Below are 27,707 nucleotides of genomic sequence, written 5' to 3'. Positions count from 1 at the left end.
CAGTAAAGTATGCAAATGCACAAAACCTTTCAAAAATTTAAACTCACTTTAAAAAATAAAGGCAATATTTGTCTTCTTCTATTGAATATCTCTTTCACCAACATGACTTGGGTGTTTAGAAAAAAAAATTCTGAAAACTCAGGCTGAAGGCTCAGTTCCACAGATGATCGGATGACAGTTATTTTCTACAAGCCTCTTAGTATTTTGTCACCTTCACTGACCTGTCAGGTTTAAAGAGCCCAGCAAAATATCCAGTAACTTAATGGAAATATCTTTCAGTGTCATGCTTTCAAATGCAACCTTCAATCTAGTGCCAATTTGACTTGTCCTGCTCAGATCGAATGCTTCTAGGCAACAACAGTACATGACCTAGGCACATATTGACTTGTAGGGACCATGTAATGCTCAGACTCTCCACCAGAGGACTCTATAAACCCAGAATGTCCAGTCCAAAAGAGCTCCAGTCTGCTCATTAAACTGACACAAACATGTGATCTGTAAAAGACATTTCCTTATCATGTCGCACTGTCGAACATATTTCGAGATACAGTGCACTCTGAATGCGAGAACCCACATGTGAGTCGTTCTACCTTGCTGTGTTCCACAGGTGGGGATATCAGCTGTAACCTCCGGTCTCTGGCTCTTGCTCGAGCCATGCTCCATGCTAATTAGCAGAGAGCCAGCCCTCCTGTTTGGCCTAAATTAATTAATCAGTCCTCATTATGCACACTGCTTCTCTGTAATTGCCAGCACAGGCACAGTGATGAATGATAATACAGCACACATTCTCATTAATGTGGTAAAGTGTGTGCCCACCCTTATAATGAGACAGCTCTTATCCACAAGAGCCTTTTGTCACTTCAACATGCATAACGCATGCACGCAAACACGCTTTGGCACAAATTACATGTTGACCAGGCCTTCAGGAATGCTGTTGTCGGGCTGAGCAGACCAGACATGAAGGTAATGGTGGGGTCTGCGGGGATCAGAGAGGCTGTGGGTTTCCTACTGCCATGACAGCCACGCATGACCAGTCCTGAGATAACTAAAAGCTGGCCACAGCAGCATTAATTTCCAGTGAGCAGCCTCGTGTGGCTGGGATTAAAACAAATTTGAAGGCTGGTGCAATTTAAAATGAGATCTCTGAATGAAAATCAGTGTACTTCAAATCAAACTTGTTTACTTCTGCATAGAAAGAAAAAAAAAATCCCCCTCTGATCTTTTTTTTTTTTTTTTTCTTTACCCAAGTGCACTGGTTGACTTTCAACATCAGACATTAATCAGTTTTAATCTCCATCTAAAGAACAGAGAGGCATGCAGGGCCGCACATAAGCCCGTGCGGTATTCAGACATTGTGGTTTATTGGTATCCTCTGATGCTATTATTCCTTCTTTTTTGTTTTTGATCTCTGCATCATATTTTGAGTGACGGCTCATATCTCAGTGGCTGTAAGCCTGAGAGATGACGTTTGGGGAATTATGTTCATTGTGACAATGTGGCGGCATAAACCGCTGTGCTTGTACAGAAACCAACCAGCCTTCTACGAACCTTCAGTATGTCACAGCTGGGGGAAACGTAGCCTTTTTTTATGCTTAATCAGCAACATGTAAAAGATAAATTGATACTATTTTTTGTATTATTGTAATCTGATGATTATATGATGTTGTTTCAGTGTATTAAACTTTTACCTGTAAGCATTTAGATGTTTATAACAAAGATAAAGTCATTACTTTACAGAAATCTATAGAGGTGCTGTAAAAGGACAGGGGGCATGGGTGACTTCACCCATCACACAATATAGACTACTTAACCACACTGCGCTGTTGTTACTTTTGTGATGCCCCTCCCTGGACAGCCCTGTCAGATGCAGCAGTGCTGATTAGATTGAGGTATTAATGAGCCCGACCCAGGGCTTTAATTTCAAATGTCAAATAATTTGAGAAGCATAAAGCTATTAAGAAAACTAGAAGGTAAGATGTAGATGTTTACAAAGCACCTTCAGACCTTAAGTGCAAATTCAAGTTATTTGACAAATCCTCGTCACCTAATTGAAGGAGAGACCACCTGGTCATGAAGGCTGTTTAAATAAACTGGGTGACACCGAACAGGAGGACTAATTTCTGAAACACATCATCCCTACAACTGAAGAAGAGCCGCCGCCTCGCACAGTTTATCCATGTTACTTCATCCACTGCAGCACAGAGCCCAATTTGTGGATGAATTAAATAATCTGACCTGAACCAGTTGGGTCCAGATGGTTCAGGTTGTGAATTACAAACTCTGAACTCTGTTCAGAACGTGAAATGCGTCATATTTCTAATAGACAGCACATTAAAATGAGACTCAAATGAGCACAGATGTCTCATTTTGTTAAATGCCGGTTGCTTCAACTCCTGTCCTCCCGTTTCTGCATGGGTTCATGTGCTCATTTACTTGTATATTTACGTGATGTGTTCATTTGCATAGAGAGCAGGGAAGTGAGATCCAAACACATGGAAATGCTGGCCAATTCTGATCGGGTCCCCCAGCCTGAATGATTATGCCTGGTTGGCCTACATGTTGCTAGATGATGTCATGTGCTACGGTCTATGTCTGATAGCCCTAATACTGTTAATGAGGCAGCAAAGCTTCATGCAAGTATAGTAATGGAGTGTGACCACCTCCCTCTGATGACTGCTGGTGGTGCAGGGTCTGTGTTCGGATTGAAGTGAACAAGAAATACTCCGTTTTCATGTTAGTGGTTGGCAGAATATCACAAAAAAGAGGGTCTCATTCTACAATGATTACACAGCATGTTATGACTTTTTGTTACATGCTCATGAGTTTATTAGTTTTTAATATATTCAATTTTTTTTCATACTGACCTTTACAAGGTGTTCAGTACATGTCTGAACAAATCTGTGACTTTTCAAAGTGAACTGACCACATGAATCATCATCATCAGTGAGCGAATCAGTGGCTTCCAGCAGTGGAGCTCCCCTCCGGGGTTACTGAGAGCACTGCTCTCAGCTCAGCTGTGATTCACATTGTGTTATGTCCTTGTAAAAGGCATATTTTAAAGAATGCAAAATCCACAGAAACGATCAGAATCTGATCGTCGGTATTAACCTCGTGCAGTGCTTGTATACTACAGCCATAATTCAGTATGGAAGTGAACGTAGCTTGGGACTATTAACAGCTCAAGGGCCTGATCTAATAAAGGGTTGTGTGTTTACAATCACGTGCAAACTCCACACCACGTGCAAAAAAAAAAAAAAGTCCCATCTGATTTACCAACGACATGCAGTGAGGATTTCGTCTTTCGTGCAATTTAACACATTGTCCATTTTGCGTGTTTGCCTGCGTGCATATGTAATATTGGGCGTTTCTGCTTGAAGGTACAAAATACTGGGGAGGAACATGTAAAATAGAAAAATGTAGCACCTGCAATAATATTTACTAAACCTGAAAGTAGAAATAGGAGAAGTGATTGTTGTGTATTTTAGTACGACTGAAAGGAACTTATTAATCAGGTGCGCAAATCTTGAGAGACGGCTGCTCTTATTGTGGTGAGGAGACGCAGAGAAGGTGATTTTACACCTGAGGAAACATTTTGAGATGACGGAGGCAAAAATTATTCAGACATATCATTTGTCCAGCGATGACATTTCTGAGTTATTGAATGAACTGAATGATGATTGACAGCCAACAACCACGAGGAGCCGCGAAATACCAGCAATTAAAAAAACTTCTTACGACTCAGCATTTTCCTGGCTCTGGGTCGTTCCAGCGTATCGCTGCTTGGATGTCCCACCCAGTCCCGTTATTCAGGTGTGCTGTCACAGGTCCTGAATGTGTCCCGCAGAATTCACAGGTAGCTTCATAAGGTTCACGAGCACTCACGAGGAACTGAATGAAAAGTCACCTGCTCATCACAGAAAGATCTGGACCTGCTGATCGGTGTTTGTTAGAGGATCTCATCCACCGTCCCTCCGGTTTTATTTGCAGACGTTTTATTGTTAAGCCTTTTTTTTTTTTTCGCCTTTTTGTTTTTCCCCACAGTATTGACTTTCTTGCTAATAATCTCCTACAAAGCGTTTTGTTCATGTTATATTTATATTTCTTAATTTCAATGGGACCAGATTTCCTTTTCGTTTTGAGGTTGCTCCCATTGCTGGAATCACTTTAACACACGCAAACCCCTCATTTAAATACAGCGATTTGCACCTGATTTCAATGACGCAATTGCTCTTAGTAAATTACCCGCAAAACGGGTGCAAAAACATATGCAAACTTTTGAAAGGAACATGCAATTTAGTACCCTCTATTTGAGATCTTAGTAAATCAGGCCCCAAATGTACTACTGAACTGGTGCTTGTGAACTGATGTCCTCATTTATTGTTGTACTGAAGCATATTTGACATGGTAATTATGTGCTCTACTTTAACAATCTTTAACAATTTTAACAATCTCAATCTGCATTTAGGTGCGAGTACAAATCCACTTTCCCTTGTTTAACACCAGATAATCTGAGCACAAAGTAAGGCAAGGTACTTGATGCCCTAATTGTACATAGTTGTGTTTTGGGCATTTTGAGTGTTATCTCCCTTTTTAAAAGCCAGGCGCACTTGCTCCTTGGTGGGCTGTGATTGCAACAGCGGATTTGCCAACTAGTAGGCAAGAATGCTTCCCTGTGAAGAAATGATCTGCTTGTGTACAAATCTTTCACATTGTAATATTTTTATTCTCAATCCGTTGCATGTTTTTGCACCGCTGCATGTCCCCGTGTGTCTGTGTGCACACACTGTGCACTAGTCTGTGTAGGTACATATTATCAGTTTAACGGCGCACCATTAAAATAACAGCAAACTACTGATTCATTAATTGTTTTTATTCAGTCGCATTCCGCTGGCTCAGAATAGCAATGCACCAACAATGTGCCTGACCACACCTCATTTTAAGACCCACACCCCATTGCTAATATACAGTGTGGGTGTTGGATGGGAAAATAACAATTGCGTCAGCCTGATATTCATCATTGTACTTGATGCAGAGTTAGAGCCCAATGTATCTTTAAACTGAGCTCATCGAAGTGGTTCAAATCATCAAAATGACTGATTTACGCTTCTACTTGCTCTCGTCCTCAAGAGATGTGTTGCAATCATATATCTGATTTGTTTTGTGGGTGGTCTCCTACTAAGGATTAATCTGTCAGCACACCGTCTGGACCTCATGTCATAATTAAATTAAAATTCATCAGACTTCTCGGAAAGAATTATGTGTATGGAAAATATCTAAAGTGAAGGGAACAAATGCCTGCATGCATAAATGACCACTGTGACCAATAGCTTGCAATGGCCTCTGTTTGAGATTTGTCAGCGACTCTGTTTTTCTAGCACCTCGGGCAGTATTCCCACTGGTTTAATTTTAACTCCCTGTGCCCTCTTGTCTGCAAGTGCTTCAGGCAATAACACAAATCACTTATGCTGTGTTTTTTTTGTGCTCGCCATAGGACGTATGTACTCGGTAATATTGAGGGATTCAGTCAACCGAGGCAAACGGAAAAATCCATACGAGATAACAAGACAGTGATGCAGATTCTTATGCACACACTTTGTTTTGTTTTAAAGTAAACACTCTGTAGTGAAAGCAAGGTGATGAGATCATCTCTGGACCGACTGTGTGTGGTGTGCAGGGTGGGAGTCATGTAAGAGTGACAGGTGAAGGTGAAACAGTGGGCCTGTAATCTGTGTGCATGTGTCAGTTTTGACATCTGTGTGCATGTGCGCTGAATTACTGTCGGGTAGGCTGGATAAGTGGCTCAGAGTAGTTCACTGCCAGAGCATATTCATTTCAAAGCCAACTCTAAAGCAGACACCAGGGAAGTGGGAGCAGGGAGGCTTACTGGCTAATCTGGTCAGAGAGCGAGCTGGAAGCAACACAGAATTCTTAATGTAGCGGATGTTTAAAAAAGAAAAAAAAAAAATCTAATTAGTGCCTGCAACCACAGAAACACTTCCCCGTGTGTATGTCACAGTGTGTCTATGCGGGTGAAAGAAAAGATGAGATGTGCATTTGTATCGGGAGAGGAGTTTTAAACATCCCCAGGGTGATCTGACCTCCTCCCTGACCCTCCCGGTGTGATTTCTGCTCTTACACCTGGGTGCAGTCTCTTACACTTGGACGTCGAGCATGATCCTCTTGTCCTCTTCCACATGAATACCCCAGATGCAGTCCTGCCCCTTGTCGTAGGCTTCGGGCCAATTAGGAGACAACACCACACCGACAGAGTCTGTGATCTCCCCGCTGCACACAGCTGCAACACACAAACACGGCAGTTTGGCACTGAGAAGCAGATTGTAATGTGAGGATTTCAAAACACAGAAAGCTGATATCGCAATAAATTTAAGATGCAAACAAATATGTTGATACATGAAACACTTTGCTCTGAACTGGCCCGTAAGCATTACGGCTATGTTTCCATACAAAAATTATCAACGAGATCATTTAAAACGAATCGCAATTTGCTCGTCTGCAACGTTCTGAAACCGGCCAGTTTACGCCAAAGCAACCGGACGAGATGGTGTAACATCTCCATGGCAACCACTTTCTGTATTTAAATTTTAACTGCTGGCTTTTCAGGCTTTTTCGTAGCAGGGTATACTTTGCAGTATCTCAAAACGTGAATGAGAGTAGCGACAGCAAGATACCGGCAACAGTTGCATTTTTTTAGTGATGATAAAATGGCAAAAAAGGTTGAGAATTTGGAGCCACCAATGGGGGCTTCAATGGACTACCCAAATATATGGCATAAACTTGTGACTGGAGATCTCCCCTGGATTTGTCAAGGTGTCCTGTCTTTTTCTGGAGCGGATCCATCGTTTAGAAACTGCCTTTATATTCTAAAATTGTCCACTTGCAGCTTTAGGACAGGCTTAGTCGCCTGCAACAACATCAGCTGGCTTGAGTCTAGACGAGACAATTTACAGCAATTTTTCCTGCCCAATTTTTTTTTATTATATTTTATTTATTTATTTATTTATTTCCCCCCCATCATGAATCTTTGGTCTGCACTGGCCTTAATAAAACACAGCTAAAACTGAGTGTGCATACTCCCTATTAAACTCCATGCCAACACTAAACCACTTGGTGGCTATGACCCACAAAAGCAGAAATAAAATTTTCTTATATATGGCTTTACTAGTGAGCTTTTCAATTTCACTCTGTGGCAGAATGGCCACGCAGGCATAAAGAGGAAGGGCAGCCTGTCGTGTTTGTGTGTATGTGGGAAGAGGATGATAGAGAAAAGAAGGGAAAGGGGTTCAGGGTTGGACCGTTGTTAAATCTGGTGCATATATCTGTGGCATTGTTCACTTTAGGTGAGCTATTGTCTGCCTTTTAATCTTGAGCACTTTTTAAAAAATCTGCTTGCATATCAAAGTAAATCATTGTTACAATTTCAAGAGGAAATTTATCATGGATCAGAGGAAAGCGGCTTAGGAAGATATAACTAACTGCTAGTGGTATTTAATATTTGAACAAAAAGGCTTCACTAACTCCTGCAATGATCAAGCAGACAATGAAAGCCTTGGGTTATTAGGTTAGTCATATCTGGTTCCAAGTTCTTTTTCTGTGGAAGCACATTTTTTTTTATAAGATTTAATGCCCCACAGTTACTTGAGCAGATGAAATCTGTTGACTCACCCCTACAGGCTGGCTCGGTCTCATTCCACTGTGGGTTTTGTGCATCCACACACTCAATCACTACAGAGCCTTGCTCCAGTGTGTAGCCAGGGTCACAAGAGAATTCAACCACGGCGCCCACGCCGTAGGTGGAGTCGCTACTGCTGAAGTTGCCGTACTTCACAAACGGCTCGTAACACATGCCTTTTGCAAAAGCTGTGGACACAAAGGTGCATGACATTAAACATGAGGAAACGACCGGGCTACTACTAGAAAACTCTGCAATGTGCATGATTGACCTGCCTTCGTATCTGATGGCTGCACCGGTGGAAGTCATCGTCCCGTCTGTGGTAAACTCAACAAACAGGTGGCGTCCGGTGCTGAGCACGCCCTCGTTGGGCAGGTATTCAACCTCGTAGGAGTCGTACACAGGCGGGGAGTCGATGTTGTTGCCATTTTTAATTAGCAACCTGAAAAAAAAAGAAACAGAAGGAAGGCTGATTAAAACAGATGTAAGTCAGCCTTGAAAGGTAACGGAGGAGGTGCGCACTGTTCCAGCTGTGGCTGTAATAACTTTGTGATAACGCTCCACACCTCTGTAATGAGGTGAATGGCCATGCAAGACAACAGCCATGTGGATCAGTAGTTAGTTACAGTGGAAAATGTATTGCAATTGCAGTCTCCTACTGCTCACTGCCTTCTAGTCTTTTCAATTCATTTGCTGATAGAGCGCTCTGAAAGGATTACAATGATAAAAGGTCCTTTCAAATTTATCTGTCACTCCCTAAAGATTTTGGCCATTTATAGCCCTTGAGAGGTTTAACGCTCGATCCACAGGAATACTGTTTCTCAGAAAGTGGGTTTAAAGCTTGATGCCATCTATCTGGCAAAGATGTACACATTTTCACAGTTTCTACTCCAACTTTCATGTGTTTTTGAATTTTAGTGGCATGCGTGAATAACCTGTCGTCATCCTCCGCCAAAGCCACCTTCTCAAAATGGATGTGAAGCCGGTGGCCTTCAGGGGCTTCCAGGACCCAGTGGCATGTCAGGTTGTTGCTGTAGTTGCCAGGGAAACCAGGAGAGACGATGCGACCATAGGTGGCATTTTTTATCATTCCCCCACAGGATGCTATATGAGAAGGAAAAGGAGGACAAAGAAACTAGGTGAAAACTAGATGAGAAAAGTAATGACACCAACTATGGAAGGAGATTTCAGTGAAAAGTCCCAGTCTGAGCAATGATTGCATCGATATCCAGTGGACTGGCTGGGGCTACACTAGGCGGCTCTCCTGGGTCTAAGAGTGTCCGATTGTTTGTGAAAAGAACGGCAAAATGGCAGCAGTAACATTATCAGTTCAGAGCAGCTGCAAGCAGGCGCAGTGAGCGGCTGGAAGAGGCAGATGAGCTTTTACCAGCAGGAGGAGGAATGTCATGTGCCCAGTTCTAATTAAGGCAGCCAGGTCCAATGGCCTTGTTTTTGCCCTGTCTCAAAAGAATAACTCCCTGTGCTGTTAATCACATGCAAACACACTCGTTTGGCCTCTGAGTGAGACTAATCAACTCGGTAGGAGACAACCTGGAGAAAGCTTTCGTTAATCAAAATCACCTGTTTTCTCTGGAAAAGTTGGAGAAAACAACTCCAAGATCGAAAACATTTTTTTTAAAATAATTCTCGGAAAAAAATAATTACAAAATGTAAACATATATTTGCTTTAGAAGCCCCTGAATCCATTTTAATTACAACAAGGTAATTAGTATAAATCTATCGACGACCCAGAAAGCTGTCAAGGGCCCGTTTTTAAGAATCATACGTAGGCCCTCTCGCATACAGACACAGTCTTTTACAGTTTATAAAGTTACCAATCCAAAACCTATATCAAATTTGTATTGATTATGAAAGCTATATACAGCACCTTTCCACCTTGTGTGTAACACCTACAGTTTTGAATCATAACCTCTTTTATTATATTTATTTGTCTTTTATTGTAATGCTCCAAAACTGCAGTTTTATTCAAATAAAATGGACCTTTTGAATTTAGTTGCTTCATTTTCAAACACTACTAAGAAACAAGGCATGGTGGGAAATCCTACTTTGTTTGTCCAATGACCTTGCTCCTTGTTGATATTGTGACTTATTTTTTTTGACTCATTGATTCAACCTTTGAGCAAGAAGCTCTTCAACAAACAGAAAAAAAGTTAGCAGCATAGGCCAAATGAAGTGTGTGTGCACTCACAAGCATGCACTTCTCTTTGGAGTGTTTGAAGCAAGCAGAGGGGCCCAAAAAATATTTTTTGCACTTGGGCCAATTGCAATTTTGTCACACTTAAGCTGTTATACTGTTCAGATTGGTGAGGGTGGCTACCTTGTTGCCCTAAATTACTCCTAATAGTGTTAATGAGTGAACATGTGTCCAGCCAAAGAACTAGTTTGTCTTACCGACACATCTGGGTTCTTTCCCACTCCAGTAAGGTGTGGTTGCGTTGCGACAGGTGAGCATTTTGGGGCCTTGCAACTTGTATCCAGTGAAACAGCGGAAGTAGGCTTCTCCACCAGCATGGAGGTGCGTTACCGAAACTTCGCCACCGGTGGGCTCTTTGGGAAATACACAGCTCAGCACAAAGGCTGGAGAGGAAAGGGTCAGAAATGGAGAGACAGAGAAAACAAAGGACATACTTTGATTAATTACATTATTTTTTTCCCAGCGTTATTTTTGGCATCTCTTTGGCTTGTAACGGCCTAAAGCTACACTCTAGTGTAAGAATTAATAAACAATGAGGAAGTCAAATTTGTCATTTTGGTTTTGTTAGTAATGCAGGAAAATGATACTGAATGTAATTATTTTAGTGTGATCTGTCCTGTTATAATGTCTAATATGTCACACAGGAGAGAGAGAGAGAGAGAGAGAGAGAAAGAGAGAGCTATAATGCAATTATATCCCAACTCAATTAGTGTGATAATTATCAGTTCTGTAATCACAGTGCAAACACTGTAACTATATGTACTGCATATTCTGATGAGGAAACAATTCATCACGAGGCCTGCTTGGTCCATTTAATCCAACCCCCCCCCCCCCCATTACATTTTCCGATACATAATCTGCAGGGCTCAATGTTTTATTTGTTTATGCACAATCCCTTCTTGAACACGAGTCTGATTTTGGCCATAACTGCCAACAATATTAACTGACTGCACAACATAATCCTCTGTGTCCTGCATTGTGTATAACCTCTGCTGTTTTGTTTCTTTGTTGACCATGCTGTCTCTCCTCCAAACCACTGCTGAACGCCAATACATATTTAGATATAATAGGAGGAGTGGGGAAAGGAGGGGGAGGGTGCAAATCGTTTTTTCCATTATGTGAGGAAATAAATCAAGTGCAATGCTTCAACTATCTGTCTTCCTGTTCCTGTCTCTTAGACACATCATTAGAGATGCTGTATAGATAACCTTCAGCTTTGTTTATTTACACTCCATCTGTAAATTGCAGTTTACCGGTACATACAGTAAGCAAATGTTCACAAAAGTGTTTGTAGCATTACAGTAATTAACACCAGTGTGTGTTTCTGTGTATAGCCTGCAAATACTTTGACAAATGAAAGTATTGCTGATCGGTGGAACATCTGTAATGTGATAGCTGGAGGAAGAATAGCCTCAGTCGTGGTTGTCAAAGAGTAGTGATTGCAGCAGTGGTAAGATCAATGTTCCTGGAGTTGCTTTGCGTTGTTGTCCTGTCCCTGTTTTTTTATATAAATGGTGTAGGATGGGATGGAGTTCACACGGATAATGAAGTAAGCAAACCAAGTCGTTAATGGAAGCTATTAAACAACCTTCTCTTCCTGTCTAATAACCAGACTGTTCTACCTCATTAGTGGAGGCACTTTAATGACCAAACTAAAACTTTGAAACTTCTGGAAATGTGCAAACAACAGAACAAGCAACCTAATTGGATTTACTGTGGCTTATGTTACAATAACACCTGCAAAAATACAGACACCTTTTAAAAAGCTTTACCGCAGCCTTCCAAGTTGCACGTAATGTTTCAGCTTAATGAAGTGGATGCAACGACTTAACATGTGCTAATAGAAGAAGAAAACCACAAAGAAAAGGGCAGCTGGTGGACCTGTCTGTGTGGAAGTCACATTTGCAGTCTTAAATGTAATTATTATAATAATTGGGTATGGGCCATGCAGTGTAAACACCTTAAACCACTTATGTTAATATGATTAAGGTTATTTGGTGTTTACCGACTTAAGATGTGGTTCTACTGCTCTTAGCTGCATAGTTGTAAGCCTGAATAAAATGTACTTTATATTTTTCATACTGTATAGCTTGATTTATATCAAGTTGAACAGCATAATAAATTACTGCTATTTGTATGAATTAATGTGGAAAATAATTGCAACAGCCGATCAAAAATTACTGCTAATATTTCTGGAGGAAATTGAAACTCACAACAAAATAGGTGCGTTTTCATGTGGTTCATAACATGTCTGATCCAATTCAAACGGCCCTGATAATGGAAGTAAACACCAACTGCAACATTTATTTTTAAATATTGACACAGGTCCCTCAACAAAAGAGCTGAAAGCCTGGCCTTCAACATAAGTTTGAAGCAGCTGCCACATCTAGGAAGTAAAAGCAGACTCTTCATAGACGGGGCTGGATGCACACATGCTGAGCAAGTGGAGGTTAAAGAGCACAAAAAGATTGGACACTGGATTTGAACTGCTTTCATTCCAGTCCATTCAAAAATGTCATGCAATCAATCTTTGAACTTGAACTGGAAGGAAAACAGCCCTAAATGCATAATGGCCATAAAGGTTTTGTGAAACCACTGACTTGTATGTTTCTTTGACACAAGCCACTGGTTCCCACCATAATGAAACAGTCCTCTCCTTTTGCAGTAAATCAGTGGAGCCACAGGGACGAGGTACGCCGCCCCTGGGTCATCCATTCCATTCATAGTTTATCACTAGCTCCAATGAACCTAGTTATTGCCATTATCATAGCAGCATTTACATCCCCATTGAGCGTGCAGTGGGAGAGCCAGAGGCAAAAAATTGCAGAGCCAATTCCTGAAGTATTAAATTACGCACTGCCTCCATTCCAGTAGATGTGGTGCTGGGCCATAAAGTCTGATTGTTTTGCCATTAGAAATAATAGATCTATGGCGCAGACAGCCAGGAAGATTAGCTGATGGTACTGTAGAGCCACAGGAAACAGACGCAGAGCTTATGTCTTTAGTTATAGTGTTGTAGAGGAGAGGAAATGGTCACATTGGTAACACTCAGGTAAACCAGTACAACAGCCGGTGTTTTTGTGTTACTGGTAGCAGTTTCGCTGCTCTCTTTCAACCCAGGTAATTTGCTATATTCTTAATTACAATGACTAATGACCCGCTGCACATTCAAACCTATGCTACTTCTGTTAGGGCATTCATAGCTCTCCTTTTTTTTTTTTTTAACAGCTTTCTTGCTAATCCCACAATTGTTTAAAAAAACAATCAGATCAGCTAGTTACTTTAGTTACTTTAGTTTTTAGCGCTAGCTTCTCCCTCTTTCGCTCCTGCTCTGTCTTGCTCTGTGTCTTAAATGTAGTCATTTCTCTACTTCCTTTAGTGATGTAAATGTACATTATTTGCCGTGATGAAGGCGAAGCCTTAATAAAGCCTACGATTCACCACCAGCCAGCTCCGAAGGGCTCTGTGTGTGTGTGTGTGTGTGTGTGTGTGTGTGTGTGTGTGTGTGTGTGTGTGTGTGTGTGTGTGTGTGTGTGTGGGTGTGTGTGTGTGTGTGTGTGTGGGTGGGTGGGTGGGGGGAGGTGTGTGGGGGTGGGGGGTGGGAGGGTGTGGGGGGGTGTGTGTGTGGGTGTGTGTGTGTGTGGGTGTGTGTGTGTGTGCGAGAAAGATGAAAAACACTAGCTTGGCTTTACAAGAAACAGGTTGTGTTCTGCAACATCAAACTACGTAGATATAAACTGTATTATCTCATTATATATATTGTTTGAAAATATATTCATATACCCTTTTAAAAAGCCAATAGATAATAAAGTGTCCATGTAGTAGTGATGCATTTAAGCACCAATGTTTTGAGACATTGCTGACAAAAAAACTGCTCCAATCTCTCCCATGTAGCATAATATTGCCACTTTGCTTAATATTAGGTTCAAATGTGTGCCATTTAAAAATATTGGAATAAGGAAAAAATAGCTGCAAACCTTTGGGATTTAAATGACATAGTTTTGAAGATAGGAAGATCTTATAATACGTCTCTTGTCATATATAATCATAGAACACAGGCTAAATGTTTTTTTCACTTCTATTTTTGTCATTCTTCACTAAAGTTCAAGAGGAACACATCCTGCCTTTCTCTCTTATCTGTGCTTGAGCAATGGATTTGTCCTGCCTTTTCAGAATACAAAGTAATTCTGTTGATATAGCTTCCTGCGCTTCATCACCTATATGAATACCAAGCATTTTTTGTCAACAAATATGACAACATGACTGTGTATTTTCAATTCAATAATGACTAAAAGTTTCCTCAACCCTCTGTCGAAACAATCGCTCATGACCAACCTCCGTAAAAGAAAATGTTTCCTGAAAGAACGCTTGGTGCGACTCCTGCATTTTACTCACACATAGACGCCAGTAATGAGCCTCATTCAGACATGTGCACATTTCTCACTGCTTCAAATTGAGAATTCTGCTCGTCAACCAATAATAGACAAACATTGTTGACACGGGCACAATGGACAACCTGAGGAAGCCAGCAATAGTAAGTTGCCCAGTGTATTTGGACAAACAAATGAAATGCATTTCAATTAAGGGCTAATAAACTGTTACACTTTAATACATGCTGCCCCAATCCCTTCAGGTCTCTACCTGGAATGGGATCAAATTTGGCGAGTTGAGGGCAGGAGATAATGAAATGTGGTGAAATAATCTACACCCACATTCATTATTTGTGTTTTGTGTTATTATATTTAATAACTATATTTGGAGAACATACCCATTGTGTGCTACACTGACATTTAGAGTGAAATACGTCTCCTAGGAGAGAACGTTCCATGGCGATAGTCACCTCTAGTCAGTTACCGTTATGATATAAAGATGTTTCAGCAGTCCCTTCGTTAGCAGAGTTTGACTATGACTGTATCCCAGCCTCATGTCCCAACTGTACATCAAAGCATTGCCTTTTATAGAAAGATAAATGGTGTTGCCTCTGGGAAAGTGATTCAATTGTAGAAAGCCGCACCGTAGTTCTGCCGTGATCTGGTCGATTGATATTTATGTGGTTGGGTTAAAAACTCAATTTTAATGGTCATTTACTCGATAAACGCTATTAAAGAGAAATAACTTTGGACTAGAGGCGCAATCTCAACAATGCTACTAAGAACTTGTGGCAAATAGTAGATCCTTGCCAGTGGCAGGGGCCCTGTGGCCAACTCACTTGTCAATGTGGCTTATTAGTTAAAGCCAATCAATAATTCCTGTAAAGCATCACTGCCGTAGGCAATGCCATTTATTATACTCTATATACCTCACCAAATTGTGAAATGACATTTATAGCATACCTGTTGAGGTCAAGAGGTCAGATATGATGGCAATTATTTCATTTGAATAACAACTTCTTCAAGTAGAGCAGGTTAAAAAATGGGCTTTGGTTTGTCCACATTTTAATGTGCTGTGTTACATTTAATTAGTACTACCTAAAATTCTAATACATATTCTCATACACAGAGTCCTTATTTGGAATAACTGAAAGCATCCATCGACTCCTCTGGCAATTTTTTTTTTTTTATAATTCAATTAGTAGAAGCTAATTTCAGACTGTTTTAACAAACAACTTTTCTGCATGTCACTGCTGTAATTAACCCATCAGTATGCTCTACAAAAATGAGGTTTTATTCTCTTCAATATTTTGTTTTCTCTAATGAGGTTTACGATGAGCTATTCTCTGCATCGTAGCCCACTAATTCAGTTCAAGCAGTTAAATTTGCAGCTAACCTGTGTTACAAAAAAGCAAGTTTATAGGTTCTCCAATTGGAAGATGACATATGTAGAAATATCTGAGATGGTAATGAAATTGCTTTCAATTTCATAGAGAATAGGTGCCTGAATTTGGCGGAGAAATTATTTAGCTAATTTTTATTATCTTAATTTTTCTATTTCCTATCTCCTTTTTTGCTAATACACGAATGACACCATTGTAAATTCTGTTTTGTATATTTTAATAAAAATGATCAACCCAGTTACAACATAACTATTTTATTTTCACACAGAATTTTTTTTTTTAACAAAGTCAGTAGATTAATGTAATTCAAGTCAAATAATCCAAAATTGCAGGTCACTGTTTTGATTCTTTTCCTACCGAAACAATCCTAGCTTCAGTGGCTGTCTCGGGACGTAAGCGGACAATTGAGACATCTCTGTTCTCGATACAGACCTGCTCACATGTGAGAATTGAGGAAAAGATAGGGAAAAGGATAGAAGAAAAAGTAGTAAGCCCCTATTCTCTACACTCCTTCTTCCCGCTTTCTTAACATAAACAGTAAACCACACCTCTTAATCATGTTCCATGTGTCAGGCTCTGTGCTGATGTTATAGAGGCATCCATCAGTCTGCCATCGCAGGCAGAGCAAACGCTGTAGCAGATATTAATTACCCTGAGCCGAGATGTGTCTCTCCACAGTTCTGTCTCCTTCTCCACGCTTGTCCAATCACATTTCTCACAGCCCATTATAAAGGACAAGGGGATACTCTGCTTACCAAGCAGAGGAACACAAATTGAAATATCTTCTGTGCCTCCAATATGTCTAATCTTCAGGAAATCTGCTCCCTGCATTTTTTTCTCATTAGTGTAAACTGAATCTGTCCCATCAACTTCCAAATCAAATAGGTTGTTTGGTGGACAACTAACGCCTCACATTTTGCTGGTAAGATTCACAAAGTGGAAAGTTGTTTATGATATCATGATATGAATCTGTAAATACACTTTCACATAAAGTGCTTACTGAGAAAGAAGTTAGACACTGAGCTACACGGGCCCATTTCTGACCATTTTTGTGTCTTACGTTAGACATCCACTGTCACCCTTTGATCTTCATAGCCAAATGCTTCAATAATATTGGAGTTTGATGTATCTTTTTTAACTTCTGCCCCGCATTCTCATATATAGTTTGTCAGTGGGTATGTTTACATACACACTGTTATCTCAGGTCTAAGTCTTTTCTTGGTTCATAGCATAATATGGCCCATAGGAAATCTGGTTATTCATATCTTTGTTCGATTCTATCATTAACCTGCTTTCTAATAGTCTGTGTAGAAGTGCGTAAAATGACAACAAATGGCATTATTTGTCATTTCTGCACCAATTTGCAGGTATTGCCAGTGTCTGACTTTCACTTAAGGATGTCGTGATCATGTTTTATCGTTGAAGATTCAAAAGTTATTTGATGTTAGTGCAGCAATTTCTTGCTACTTTGGTTCCTTACTATCCAGGTCAATACAGCATTTTATTTTGATATTTTTCAGCCAATACTGTCTTGATACACAAATGCAAAATATAAATATTTTATATATATGAATAAATACATTTGTCAGTTGCTTGCAACATTTACGACTGGTTTTCAGGTAGGTCTGTTTGTTTCACAATCCCATTTTGCTGCAATAAAAATGGTTGATGTGAGATGAACTGACTGAAAACTGTATTTCATTAAAAGCACATAAAGTCTGCATATCACTGTGTTATCACAGTTCTCAGCATATCGAGAAATTGCAATAATATCATATCGTCAGCCAAATTCGCATTTGTCCTGGAGTTGTTGTTGTGCTTGGAGCTGGTCTTTAGTTCAGTTTCAGACTCCACCATTGCACCGACAGTGTGCAAACAATAGCTCATGATGGAGTACGCGTGTATTGAAGCAAAGCACTCGGGAGCGCACATACACGTCATATATGGGCAGGTCAACCCGAGTCCCTTACATAGAAATCAGGAAAAAAAACAGTCTACAGGGTCATATATACTCTGTGCTCAAGTTACATTACAATATAAAAAAATAAAACAAAAAGGCAATGAAAAGCAATTTTTGCAAGTAAATTGCTTCAAAATCTTACATGCAGAAGCTTTCAGTGTCGTGATAATATAATTTCGTAGGGCCTATGGTGATTTTCCTTCCTTGGTGCGAAGGGTGCACTTGTGCCTGGTCATCAGTCTTGTCCCGGTTTTCATCATATGATGTTTGCATAAAACACAAGGAGCTACTGGGTTATTCATGTTCCTCATGTAGCAAATGCTGTGTGGGTCACAAAACATGCAGCAGTCAGCATTTTCGATTAATAACATGATAAGGAACATCTGCAACCCCTTCTAGTCTCCGCACTGAGTCTGTTTGCTCTAACCACCTGGGGCTGAGTGGAGTCTGCAATTACCCTTGGGAAGGTCAGATAAATAGGCATCTTAACAATACAAAAGAGCCAAAGAAACACTACAGTGTCGCCCTCTACATTAATTGATAAACCTGGAAAAAAAAATGTTTTCCATAATTATACTGAATAAGATTTACTAAAATGCAAACAGGAGAGGTGAAGGAGAAAAGTTTACATATTAATGTAATAACATGCTGTAATATATTTCATCTATTTGTCACCAGCTATGCATCACCCTGTATGATCTGCCCTAACCCCTTGCTGTCATCATTCAGCTCGACCACACAGTGATATTCATACATCCGACAGCGATGGGCTGATTTATCACACATCTGCGGCGCTGTTTTGATGGTCCCTTTCATTTTCTAGCTGATAAAAGTGCCACAGTAATGTGGTGGAATGAATGTTTTGTCCAGCAGCTTCCACCATCAGCTCAAATCGATGGGGCGTGTAATTGGTGGCCACTTTGTGTGATTGCTAAGATAAACAGACATTGTTGTGCCCAAGGAAGATCAATGTCACGCACAAAACAAGCGAGGGAGAGGGAGGGAACTATGGGCCATCATATTCACCAATAACATACAGTAACTATTTCTACTGACAGGGTTTGCTGCCTCACCCTGGTAACAGCACTACTTTAGCACATTTAATGATTTATTCTTTACAGATTTAAGTTGTACAAAGGAAAATGGAATTCTGCGCTCACAAGAGCAGAGTGAATGACTATATGAAAAATGAAAATGGAAAATTCCTGTCCACATTGTTGAGAATATCATTGTCCTTTTCTAACTGTGAATTAAAGTAAAGTCAACCATCAAGGTCTTGGAATAGAGCATTTTGTAAGAAATTAGACCTTGTCTCTACTATTTTTGCTATGCATCTCCTCCTTATCTTTGCTTGATGATAACTGCAACATAACAACCAGCAGAGAGCCCCTGCTCTCTCACATGTCTGTAAATGAGTTTCCTCACAAGCCAAATGGCATGAAATGTAGGTTTTGGGGCTGGCACCCTGACTTTAAAACCGGTTCCAGAATGATACTTTCTTTTTTTTTTTTATAACCATTTTTAAAAATCCATTTTAAGAAAAAGAAAATTCCATCACATATTATGTCTTTAGTTTTCATGCAGTTTAGAGGGGGAGAGTGTAACACAGGTTGTTTTCTGTTGCTACAATTAACAGATGTCCTCGAAACACCTCACAGGTAAGTTATTGCAAGACGCCACAATTTATCGATGTTCCTTAAATGCCTCCAAGCTATCCAGGCTGGCTATGCAAAGAGAAGCCTGCAGCAAATGCTGCTCAGGCAGGTGTGTGGCCAAAACCTAGATAAAAATCACTCAGGCCGCCACGGTAGAGGCTAAATAGGGTAAATCCTGTGGCCCACTGACACTGGTGAGGTTTACTCCTGTGTAAATGTAGCAAAAGACTTGGATATGGATGTAGCTTATGAAATTTGGTAGCGAATGACATGTCATTTTTTGATAGCAGATGGTATCGAAGCAATTCTATGTTTTGAGGTTTGGTAGTCAGCTCTAGTTGGCACAGTTAAATTCAACGAGTGCTAAGAACAAATACAATGAGAGTTGTCGGGATAAAAAAAAAACAAGCTGAAGTTCAGACAAGTTAAGAGTACATATAAATTCAATCCATTGTGAACAAGACTAAGCCGAACAGTTGCTGAACTGATCAAATTTTGAATTATCCCCCAGCAAAGCTAGCGTGTTACTGGCTCACCTTGGTAATGCAGCCGGAGGAATCCTGAATCCTGCCGTTGGTCACTCCGAAAACGGATAGAGATCTGGTTGCTCCAGCTGCGTAGCACAAGGCCCCTCATCAAGACTGACTCATTGGCAAGGATGAAGGGTTCTTGACCACCTGTATCCTCCACAGTCACCTGCTCTCCCTCCAACACACTCACATTTAGCACCTAAAAAAAGAAAACATGTCAGAAGAATGAACACAGACCTTTATTGCTGCACCTCTGTGCATCATTATATGATTTCATACTAGCAAACAGTTTACTGACTGATTTACATTTCGCAAAGGGTCTTTTTAGATGAACACATTGCACAAATAATAATTGAAAGTAACAGTGAGAACATATTTTATTCTTAACTGTATATTTAGTCATCCTCCCTATTTTCCCTTTGAAAATATAAATCGGCATTATCTGTGGACTTTTAACTCCAATGCTGAACATGAAAAAGCTTTTCTTAAATGCACTCAAACCTGGTGATTATGGACTTGCAGTATGAGGTTCCATCTCATACCAGATGGGATCTTAATTCAGCACCAGCACTGCGGTGTTCCCGTTTAAAGCCAAGTTAAGACTAATAATGTTTCTCTGAAAAAATGGGTCACCTGCAGCATTGCTTTGCTCGTGTTGTCTAACATAGTGACAGAGACATACGTTTTGTCTAGTCATTTCTTTGTAAACCTGCTGCTGGATTCAAGTTTTTGAGTAATTGGTGAATCTGTCTGGGTCATTTCACTCGTGGTGGAATTAATTCATCCTCTTTCTGTGTTCTCCTGGAGCCTGCGAGCAAGTCTGTCAGCAGTGCTTTATGTCTTCAACAGGTTTGAACAGCATCTGCAGCTAAATCTGGTGAGAGAATCTTGAGAGTATTGCATGTCATTAAACTGTCTGCATAACGGAGTACTGACATGAGGCAACATCTGATTCATTCCCTGCAGAATTATAAAAGAGGAATGTTAATCCAGCAGGACGTTATTATTCTGTACGATAAAAGAAAAAGCTTTCACCTTGTGTTTGCAAGGGATTCCTGACTAAAGCATTTAGTTTTGATAGCTTTTGGTTTTTCAAATCCATAAATTTTTCTTCATACAAATAATGCTATGAATTATAGTTATGTTTGGTGTTTTTTAATCTAAATGGGATCTCAAACCTTTCAGAAACTAAAAGATCAGTTATCACCTTTTAATTTGATATCATGAATCTTTTGGCAAATAGTTTCTTATTTACACATCCAGTAATTTTGAAGCAAAGTTAACATTCATTGTAAGTTATCTTTCCAACTACGTAACAAATGTCAGCCCAATATTTAGTTACTTTTTAGCTCTGTGTTTGGTCTCCTCCAACATCTGAGGGAAATATCCGTCATTTTCGCAGTTAAACGCTCCATTAAGTTCACCAGCTAGCTGCTAACTGCTCTGTTTATCCTTCAATGCTGTGCACTACAATATAAAGGTTTTTCCCATCGAAAACGACACTACGAGCTTTGAGTAAACCAGAACAGAAACTTCTGGGCTGCACAGTTAAAGAAAAATGCTATAAAGTCATGCTAATAGAAACAGAAGTATATTACATTTTATAAACGTATGTAAAATACCTCTCTGACATGGCCGACAGCTCAGTGAATCTGATTATTTTAAACCAACTTTCAACCAGATGTGAAATGGACCAAATCCCTTTCCTTAAAAAGTGGCCCATCAAAGTTAATTCAACCACATCTATTTGATGCTTGTAGTGGAATTCATGACATGTTCTGAAAACTAATGCTGTCATATGCAGGCTCAGGTCTCAGGTATGCCATGAGGCAGAAAAAGGGTTGCCCTCCATCAGCTGGTGTCCCTGAGGTAATATGTGTGCTGGGTTGTTAGTGCAGCAGACTGGAAAAGCTGAGACAGTGGACAGGGATGAGCACTATTCACAATGGTGGCAGCAAAAATGAATTCGGTCACGTAGACTGTCACTCAGCCGAACGGGAGCTGACAATGAGTGCAGAGAAGCTATTGGACGCTGTGAGAGTGAGCTTAGAGGTGACTTCTTCCAGAATGATCCGTGAGATCAGCCACTGACTGATTGGATTTTGTATCACGACCAGAATTAAACACGCCACCACTCTTGAGGTTTTTTGACAAATACAAGGAGCAGACAAACAAACAGAACATAAAATAGTCAAAATATGTTGTGTGTTTTTGTGACGGAATAATTCCTGTATGCCTTAATACAGAATCTGCATATTATCATTGAAGCTTTGTTCTTTAGTTATTGCACAAGCCTCAAATGGCAGCGTCACAGCGAGTAATAAAGGAATGTCACATGATTTTAGAATCCCAGATTCTCCATTCCTCAAGGGTAATGGCAATGACAAAGCCTCAGGCACGGTTGTGGTTTTTTTTTTCCACTTCTGACTTTTTCCCCCGAGTTAATATGGAAGGCTTAGATGTTTTGCAAATCAGGTTACTTTGGCTACTTGCTCATCTTATAACTTCATAATTCTCCCTGCAGTACAGCACAGTAATTCTCATTCAATTCAACATTCACACTCATATATTCAAGGAATAAGACTGTAATGCAGGCTGTGTGGAGCTGCAATTTAGTCTGACAAATTCAGAAAATGGGAGCCATAGAGAATCAAACTCTGAATTATGGAATTTTGTAATTGTATTGTGATTGAACGTTAACCCGTTCCACCCTGAAGGTTCCTGAACCAGGATCATAAAGACACAACTGGCGAGATTTTTGAACGTTGCCTAATGTGGTATATTCAGTGAAGTGGCTGCCAAATACAACTATGACTAAAAGGGATATAGCATTGTGCTTCATCTCTGCTGCATCTGATTTAAAGGAGTTGCAGTTTAGGATTTTAGGTTCAATAGCATCATTGTGTACTGACTGGTTGTTATTTACTCTATTTTTATTTTATTTTTATTAATTGTATTGTTTATTTTGGTACATAGTGTTTATTCATTTACCCATGTTGTCTCATGTGCTTGTTATACTGTTTTGTATCTGTGCTGTTTGTGTCACTGTGTGGACTGTGCTGACAGGTCATCATTGTAAATGAGAATTGGTTCTCAATTGATTTTACCTGGTTAAATAAAGGTCATATATATATATATATATATATATATACTCTCTAATTCACAGTTCTGATTTGGTGGAGGTAAAAATGTCAATCTTTGAAATTTTTCAAATCTCACTCTGGCCTGATAAGAAGACTTGTTGTATTGTGTTACATTTTATTGTATTTTTAAATTCTCCCAAGTGCCTCTATATCCACAGAGACTGCAGCTGTTCATTTTGGTCATACAGTCTTGCAGCTGATATTGATAGAGTTGTTGTTTTAGTCTAATCTTTTTCAGCCTATGTAAGCCTGGTTGAACATGTATCTTTAAGTGGCCTACGTTTGTTAGTTTTTGTTTTATTTATTTTTCAATTAGTTGATTTTTAGGGATTAAAGCAAAGATTTCCATTATCTCTGAATTTCCATCTGTAATTATTATCCTGTGATGCTTTCCAGTTGCCTTCATCCTTATGTAGTGTAAAGCTGCTGGTCGATGAGAGACAGCTGCTATTCCACCTAATTAATACATATTTAAGTAAAAAAAAAAAAGCATAACCCAGAATCAAATGGCCTTCTTGTGAAACCTCTTATCCTAGCTCAGTTCATTCTCCCCGAGAGCCAGCGGCTCTCTTGTATTATTTTTAGATTTTAAACAGAAAGAGAACATGAATTAGTGATAATGATCAAAAACAACAAATCAATTAAATATTTAAACAGTTTACTGTTTCACCAAACCCACCTGAAAGAGTAACTGTGGAGTTACTCTTTTCTTTAAATAATAAAAAAAAAAATCTTTTTATGGATCTGGTTGAAATTTCTTTCAATTCAAGTGATCCAAACTCATAGCATGTTAAAAACAAAATGTTATGAACACGATCAATAAGGATTCTTTACTTTCAACATAAAGATTCACGAATAACAATATTGTCTAGTTACTCACTATCTTCTGACAATGTATTCTCTTGCAAAGCACTCCTTTATTCCATCATTACTGAACGATCCAATAAGCCACACTGTTGTTCTTTCCACATGTTAAGATAGGAAATTCCACATATATGTGGATGACACGTTTATTTGTACAATGCGACAATTGTTGTAGTTTATCCATCTTTTTGCCTGCAATAATGATGTAAAAAAAAAAATAATAATTAATGTGGTTGTGAAATCATAGGTCATACTAACTGGAACAATAATTTCTTCCTGCTATCTCCACAGTGATTCAGGCTGCCTGTCAAATAGTGTTAGGCAGACTGCTACAAAAAGAAAGCTGTTTTTGTCCATTCATGGGTTTTTTTTTCAACTCAAGAAAATCATTGTCTCCTGCTGTCATAAAATTGCAAATTACTTTATTTTGTCCCGGAGTTCCTCGACTGGCACCAGCTGCTGCAGAACAACCTTAAACCGGCTCCTTGTTAAGTTCTGCATTGATTTAAAATATATACAGCTAACTTTCAAGGCATTTAAATAGCCTTCCTTCAAGATAGATCACTGATTTGTGGGCAGATTACTTGGGTGGGGCAATAAAACAATCTCAAATATTTAAGACAAAGAAAATTACTGAAGAACAATAAATTGGTGAATTATTTATGATTAGTGCATCTGTTCTGCATTTAGGTCAGCCCTCTTCTGGCCAATCACAGCAATAGTGTTAAGTAGCTCACATACAGAATGTAGAGCCAAACAAAAGAAGAAAAACAGGCGGCTACCCACCCCCATTGCTTTGTGAAAGGCTGTTTTGTAGCCTCAAGCCCCGGGTCCGGCATTTTGACCATTACCATCTTGCTGTTTTGGAGCCAGAAGTGACCGTATTTGGACGAGTTTGGGAGGCGGGAGGAGAACATGTCCACCTATAATGGCAACCTGCTCCTCAGGCATATCAATTAAACCAGGCATGCCTCCAAACATGCCACTCTTTGAAGCCCAGTATGTAATTAAAAATATAATTATTTTCAGAAGGACCACCAGAACATTAATTGAAAAGAGTGAATTTAGCAATTAACACTATAATGTCTTGTGGAAAAATGTATAGACTTTGTATCTCATGAGATAAGTTGACACTTTTTTAATGGGAGTATATTTGTGCCACAGTTTTTTTTTTTCTGGAGCCAGTCTCTAGTGGCCCTCAGTGGTATTGTATTTTAAGGCACATAAGCATTGGCTTCACTTTTTCCACCCAGAGGCTACATCCACTTTCATGTACAGTCTATTGTACCATCCCATGGAGAAAACAGTGGCAGCAGCAGAGACTGCTAATGCTCACAAGCAAGCCTCTTGTGGTAACACATGTAAACAGACAAGCTTTTTACACTCAGTTTTAATCACCAAAATCTATTGTGTGTAGATTTAAGGTCAGACATGTTGAATGTGTTTCTTTTATATTTATCCATATTGATCAACAGGGGGGTAGAAAATTATGATTATCTCTGCTCACATCACACAACCATTCTTCTTACATCCATGTGTCCTCTTCGATCAATAGAGGAGTCTCTACTGGTCACTCCTCGGTCTCAGTGTGTGACCAAAGATGACCCTCGGTTAAATAAAGACTTCAGAAAACTCTTTCCAGTGAGATCAGGCAGCCTACATCTTTAACTAGTCTTGAATCACTTGTTAAGAGAATCTTTGAGAAGAAAGCCTTTGTGAATAAATGATGTTTCATGTGCTTCTATTTAAGTCTGTTTAATTATTAACATGACAATATGATTGCTTTAATTTAGTCTCTTACAGTTATTTATTTATGCATTTATATTCTCTCTGTGCTTTTATTGTATTTCAAATTTCTCTGTAAAGCACTTTGGCCACAACTTTTTTTTTTAAATGTGCTCTATAAATGAGAGGAATTGACTTTGTTTTTTTCTAACCTTTTGCTGATTCATGAATTCATCTTCTTTTAATTGTATTCTTTATTTCTTAATTACTCTTTATTTATTTTGTCCTTGTATTATTATTCCTTTTTTGTGTCATTGCTTTTTACCCTACAGGGAGCACTTTCTAACTTTTACAAATCGATATATGTACATGCACATAAAATAATATAATATTTTGAGAGTTGCTCCATTCATCTTGTTAATGAAAAGATACATTTCTTACTTTACAATTGTCCATTAATAATAGGCCTGCATTAATCTGTGATGTTTCTATTGTTTTTACATATGGTTGGCTATATTTTGTCTGAATGCAGACAAGTCTGACACAATTACAAATAGTTACTGTATGAACACACAAAAGGTTTTAACTTTGGGAACAGCTGATTCTGTTAATTGTGTGGTGTTCACCTCATGTATATGCAGTCTGTGATGCTGCTTATCATATTCAGGGAGCTCAGCCATATTGTGGATCTGTGACCACTTGGGTTACAGTACATATACCAGGGAGGCGTATGAAGGATAGGTGAGCAGATAGTGGATAGCGAACATTTGGACTGATAGATAGTTCAGCCCCAGAGGGCCCTATCATCTGTCATCTGCCCTGGGACCTGTCAGTGCAGCCAGCAACAGCTGTCCTGCCTCAATTATGAATCATTGGCCATGTCAGTAGACATCACACTACCTTATCTTCACCAGTGCTGTAGCCAAATGCCCAGAGGGACTTCTTTCTCACTGTCGCTCTCTGTCTCTCACGCACACACACACACACACACACACACACACACACACACACACACACACACACACACACACACACACACACACACACACACACACACACACACACACACACACACAAAACACATGCATGTTCCTGTGGAATGTAATGAGAGCAGTCTGATTGTAAGTCCTAGCTGGAATCTATGCCTCAGCAGACATGTTTGTGGGACTGGGGATTTGGCTGACCAAGCACACTTGTACCACAACCACAACATTATCACAGGATGCCATCTATACAGCATGGTGTTCCTGTTTGAGAATTGTGTTCAGAGAGGAAAGAAGATCTGTTTTGGTTGGGTTTTTTTGTTTTCTTTAAAATCCAGCTCATGGAAAAAAAAACATGCAAAGGATGTAAGACTGTACTTTGAGTTGGCACTCAGTGGCCGCAAGCGTTCCCCTTTTCCCAATCACCATTCCAATAAAAAAAATCCCCAAGACTTAATCAAAATGAGAGGACTCGAGGAGAGAAGGTCATCTCTCTCCTCTAGCCAGTGTCCTTTCAATCAAGCCGCTGTAATGAACACACCATCCTGCAAGGCCACAGTAAAACTGACGGGCCTGGAACTGCACTTGGAATACAAAGGACAGAAAAAAATATATATATATCGCAAAGTTTCAAAGGAAGGCAGTATTTGCAGGATTGAATACCTTGATCTTGCTGTGGTACCCATGACCTTTGTGGAGCAGGGAGCTTCCAGTGAGCTGCATTGTTACACAGTGAGGAAGAGGTGAAGGTCCATCTTATCACATCCAAACAGAAAGCAGCCTCGTGTGGTGTTTAATCTGTGACCAGAGTCACCGCTGGTATCATACAGTTAGTCCCAAACGGAAAAAAAAAAAACGAAACAATGTGGATCATGCAATTAGTCTACTTTAAAATAAATAATTGAGTTCCCTTTTGATAAACTCGAATAATATTTCAATTTTGGTAGAAAAAAAAACCCTCCTGGGGCTTTGAAATAAACAATCTGTCAAAAATATGTTACTTTTCACACATGGCGTGTAGTCTTTATTCATTCATTTGTCCACGTGCACAGGATGAGTTAAATGTCCACAGAGACTCGCTGATACTTTACTGTTGAAAACATCTGGTGGTGCTCTGCAGTGCACATTTTACATTGACTCACAGGAGCTATTGCTGAAGCAGGAATGAG

At 39.6% G+C, this 27,707-nt stretch overlaps 1 protein-coding gene across 3 annotated transcripts in view; it reads right to left on the bottom strand.

The window, feature by feature from the left end:
* The window catches only part of LOC138622072 (seizure protein 6 homolog), a 105,071-nt gene that overhangs the window by 13,146 nt on the left and 64,218 nt on the right, over positions 1-27,707 (bottom strand). For all 3 annotated transcript variants that reach the window (XM_069700543.1, XM_069700544.1, XM_069700542.1), the window contains exons 4-9: positions 19,830-20,022; positions 10,103-10,288; positions 8,626-8,794; positions 7,966-8,132; positions 7,684-7,878; positions 6,157-6,295 (exon numbers count right to left, since the gene is read on the bottom strand). In XM_069700543.1, the coding sequence (XP_069556644.1) occupies positions 6,157-6,295; positions 7,684-7,878; positions 7,966-8,132; positions 8,626-8,794; positions 10,103-10,288; positions 19,830-20,022 (1,049 nt within the window). The remainder of the gene's footprint in view (positions 1-6,156; positions 6,296-7,683; positions 7,879-7,965; positions 8,133-8,625; positions 8,795-10,102; positions 10,289-19,829; positions 20,023-27,707) is intronic.

The sequence above is a fragment of the Brachyistius frenatus genome, unplaced genomic scaffold (assembly GCF_029030835.1).
Source record: "Brachyistius frenatus isolate BFR_SWC_R1_liver_20210118 unplaced genomic scaffold, ASM2903083v1 Contig_34, whole genome shotgun sequence".
Lineage (NCBI taxonomy): Eukaryota > Metazoa > Chordata > Actinopteri > Embiotocidae > Brachyistius > Brachyistius frenatus.
Note: the sequence above shows the minus strand (reverse complement) of the source record. Positions and strands in the feature narration are given on the sequence as shown.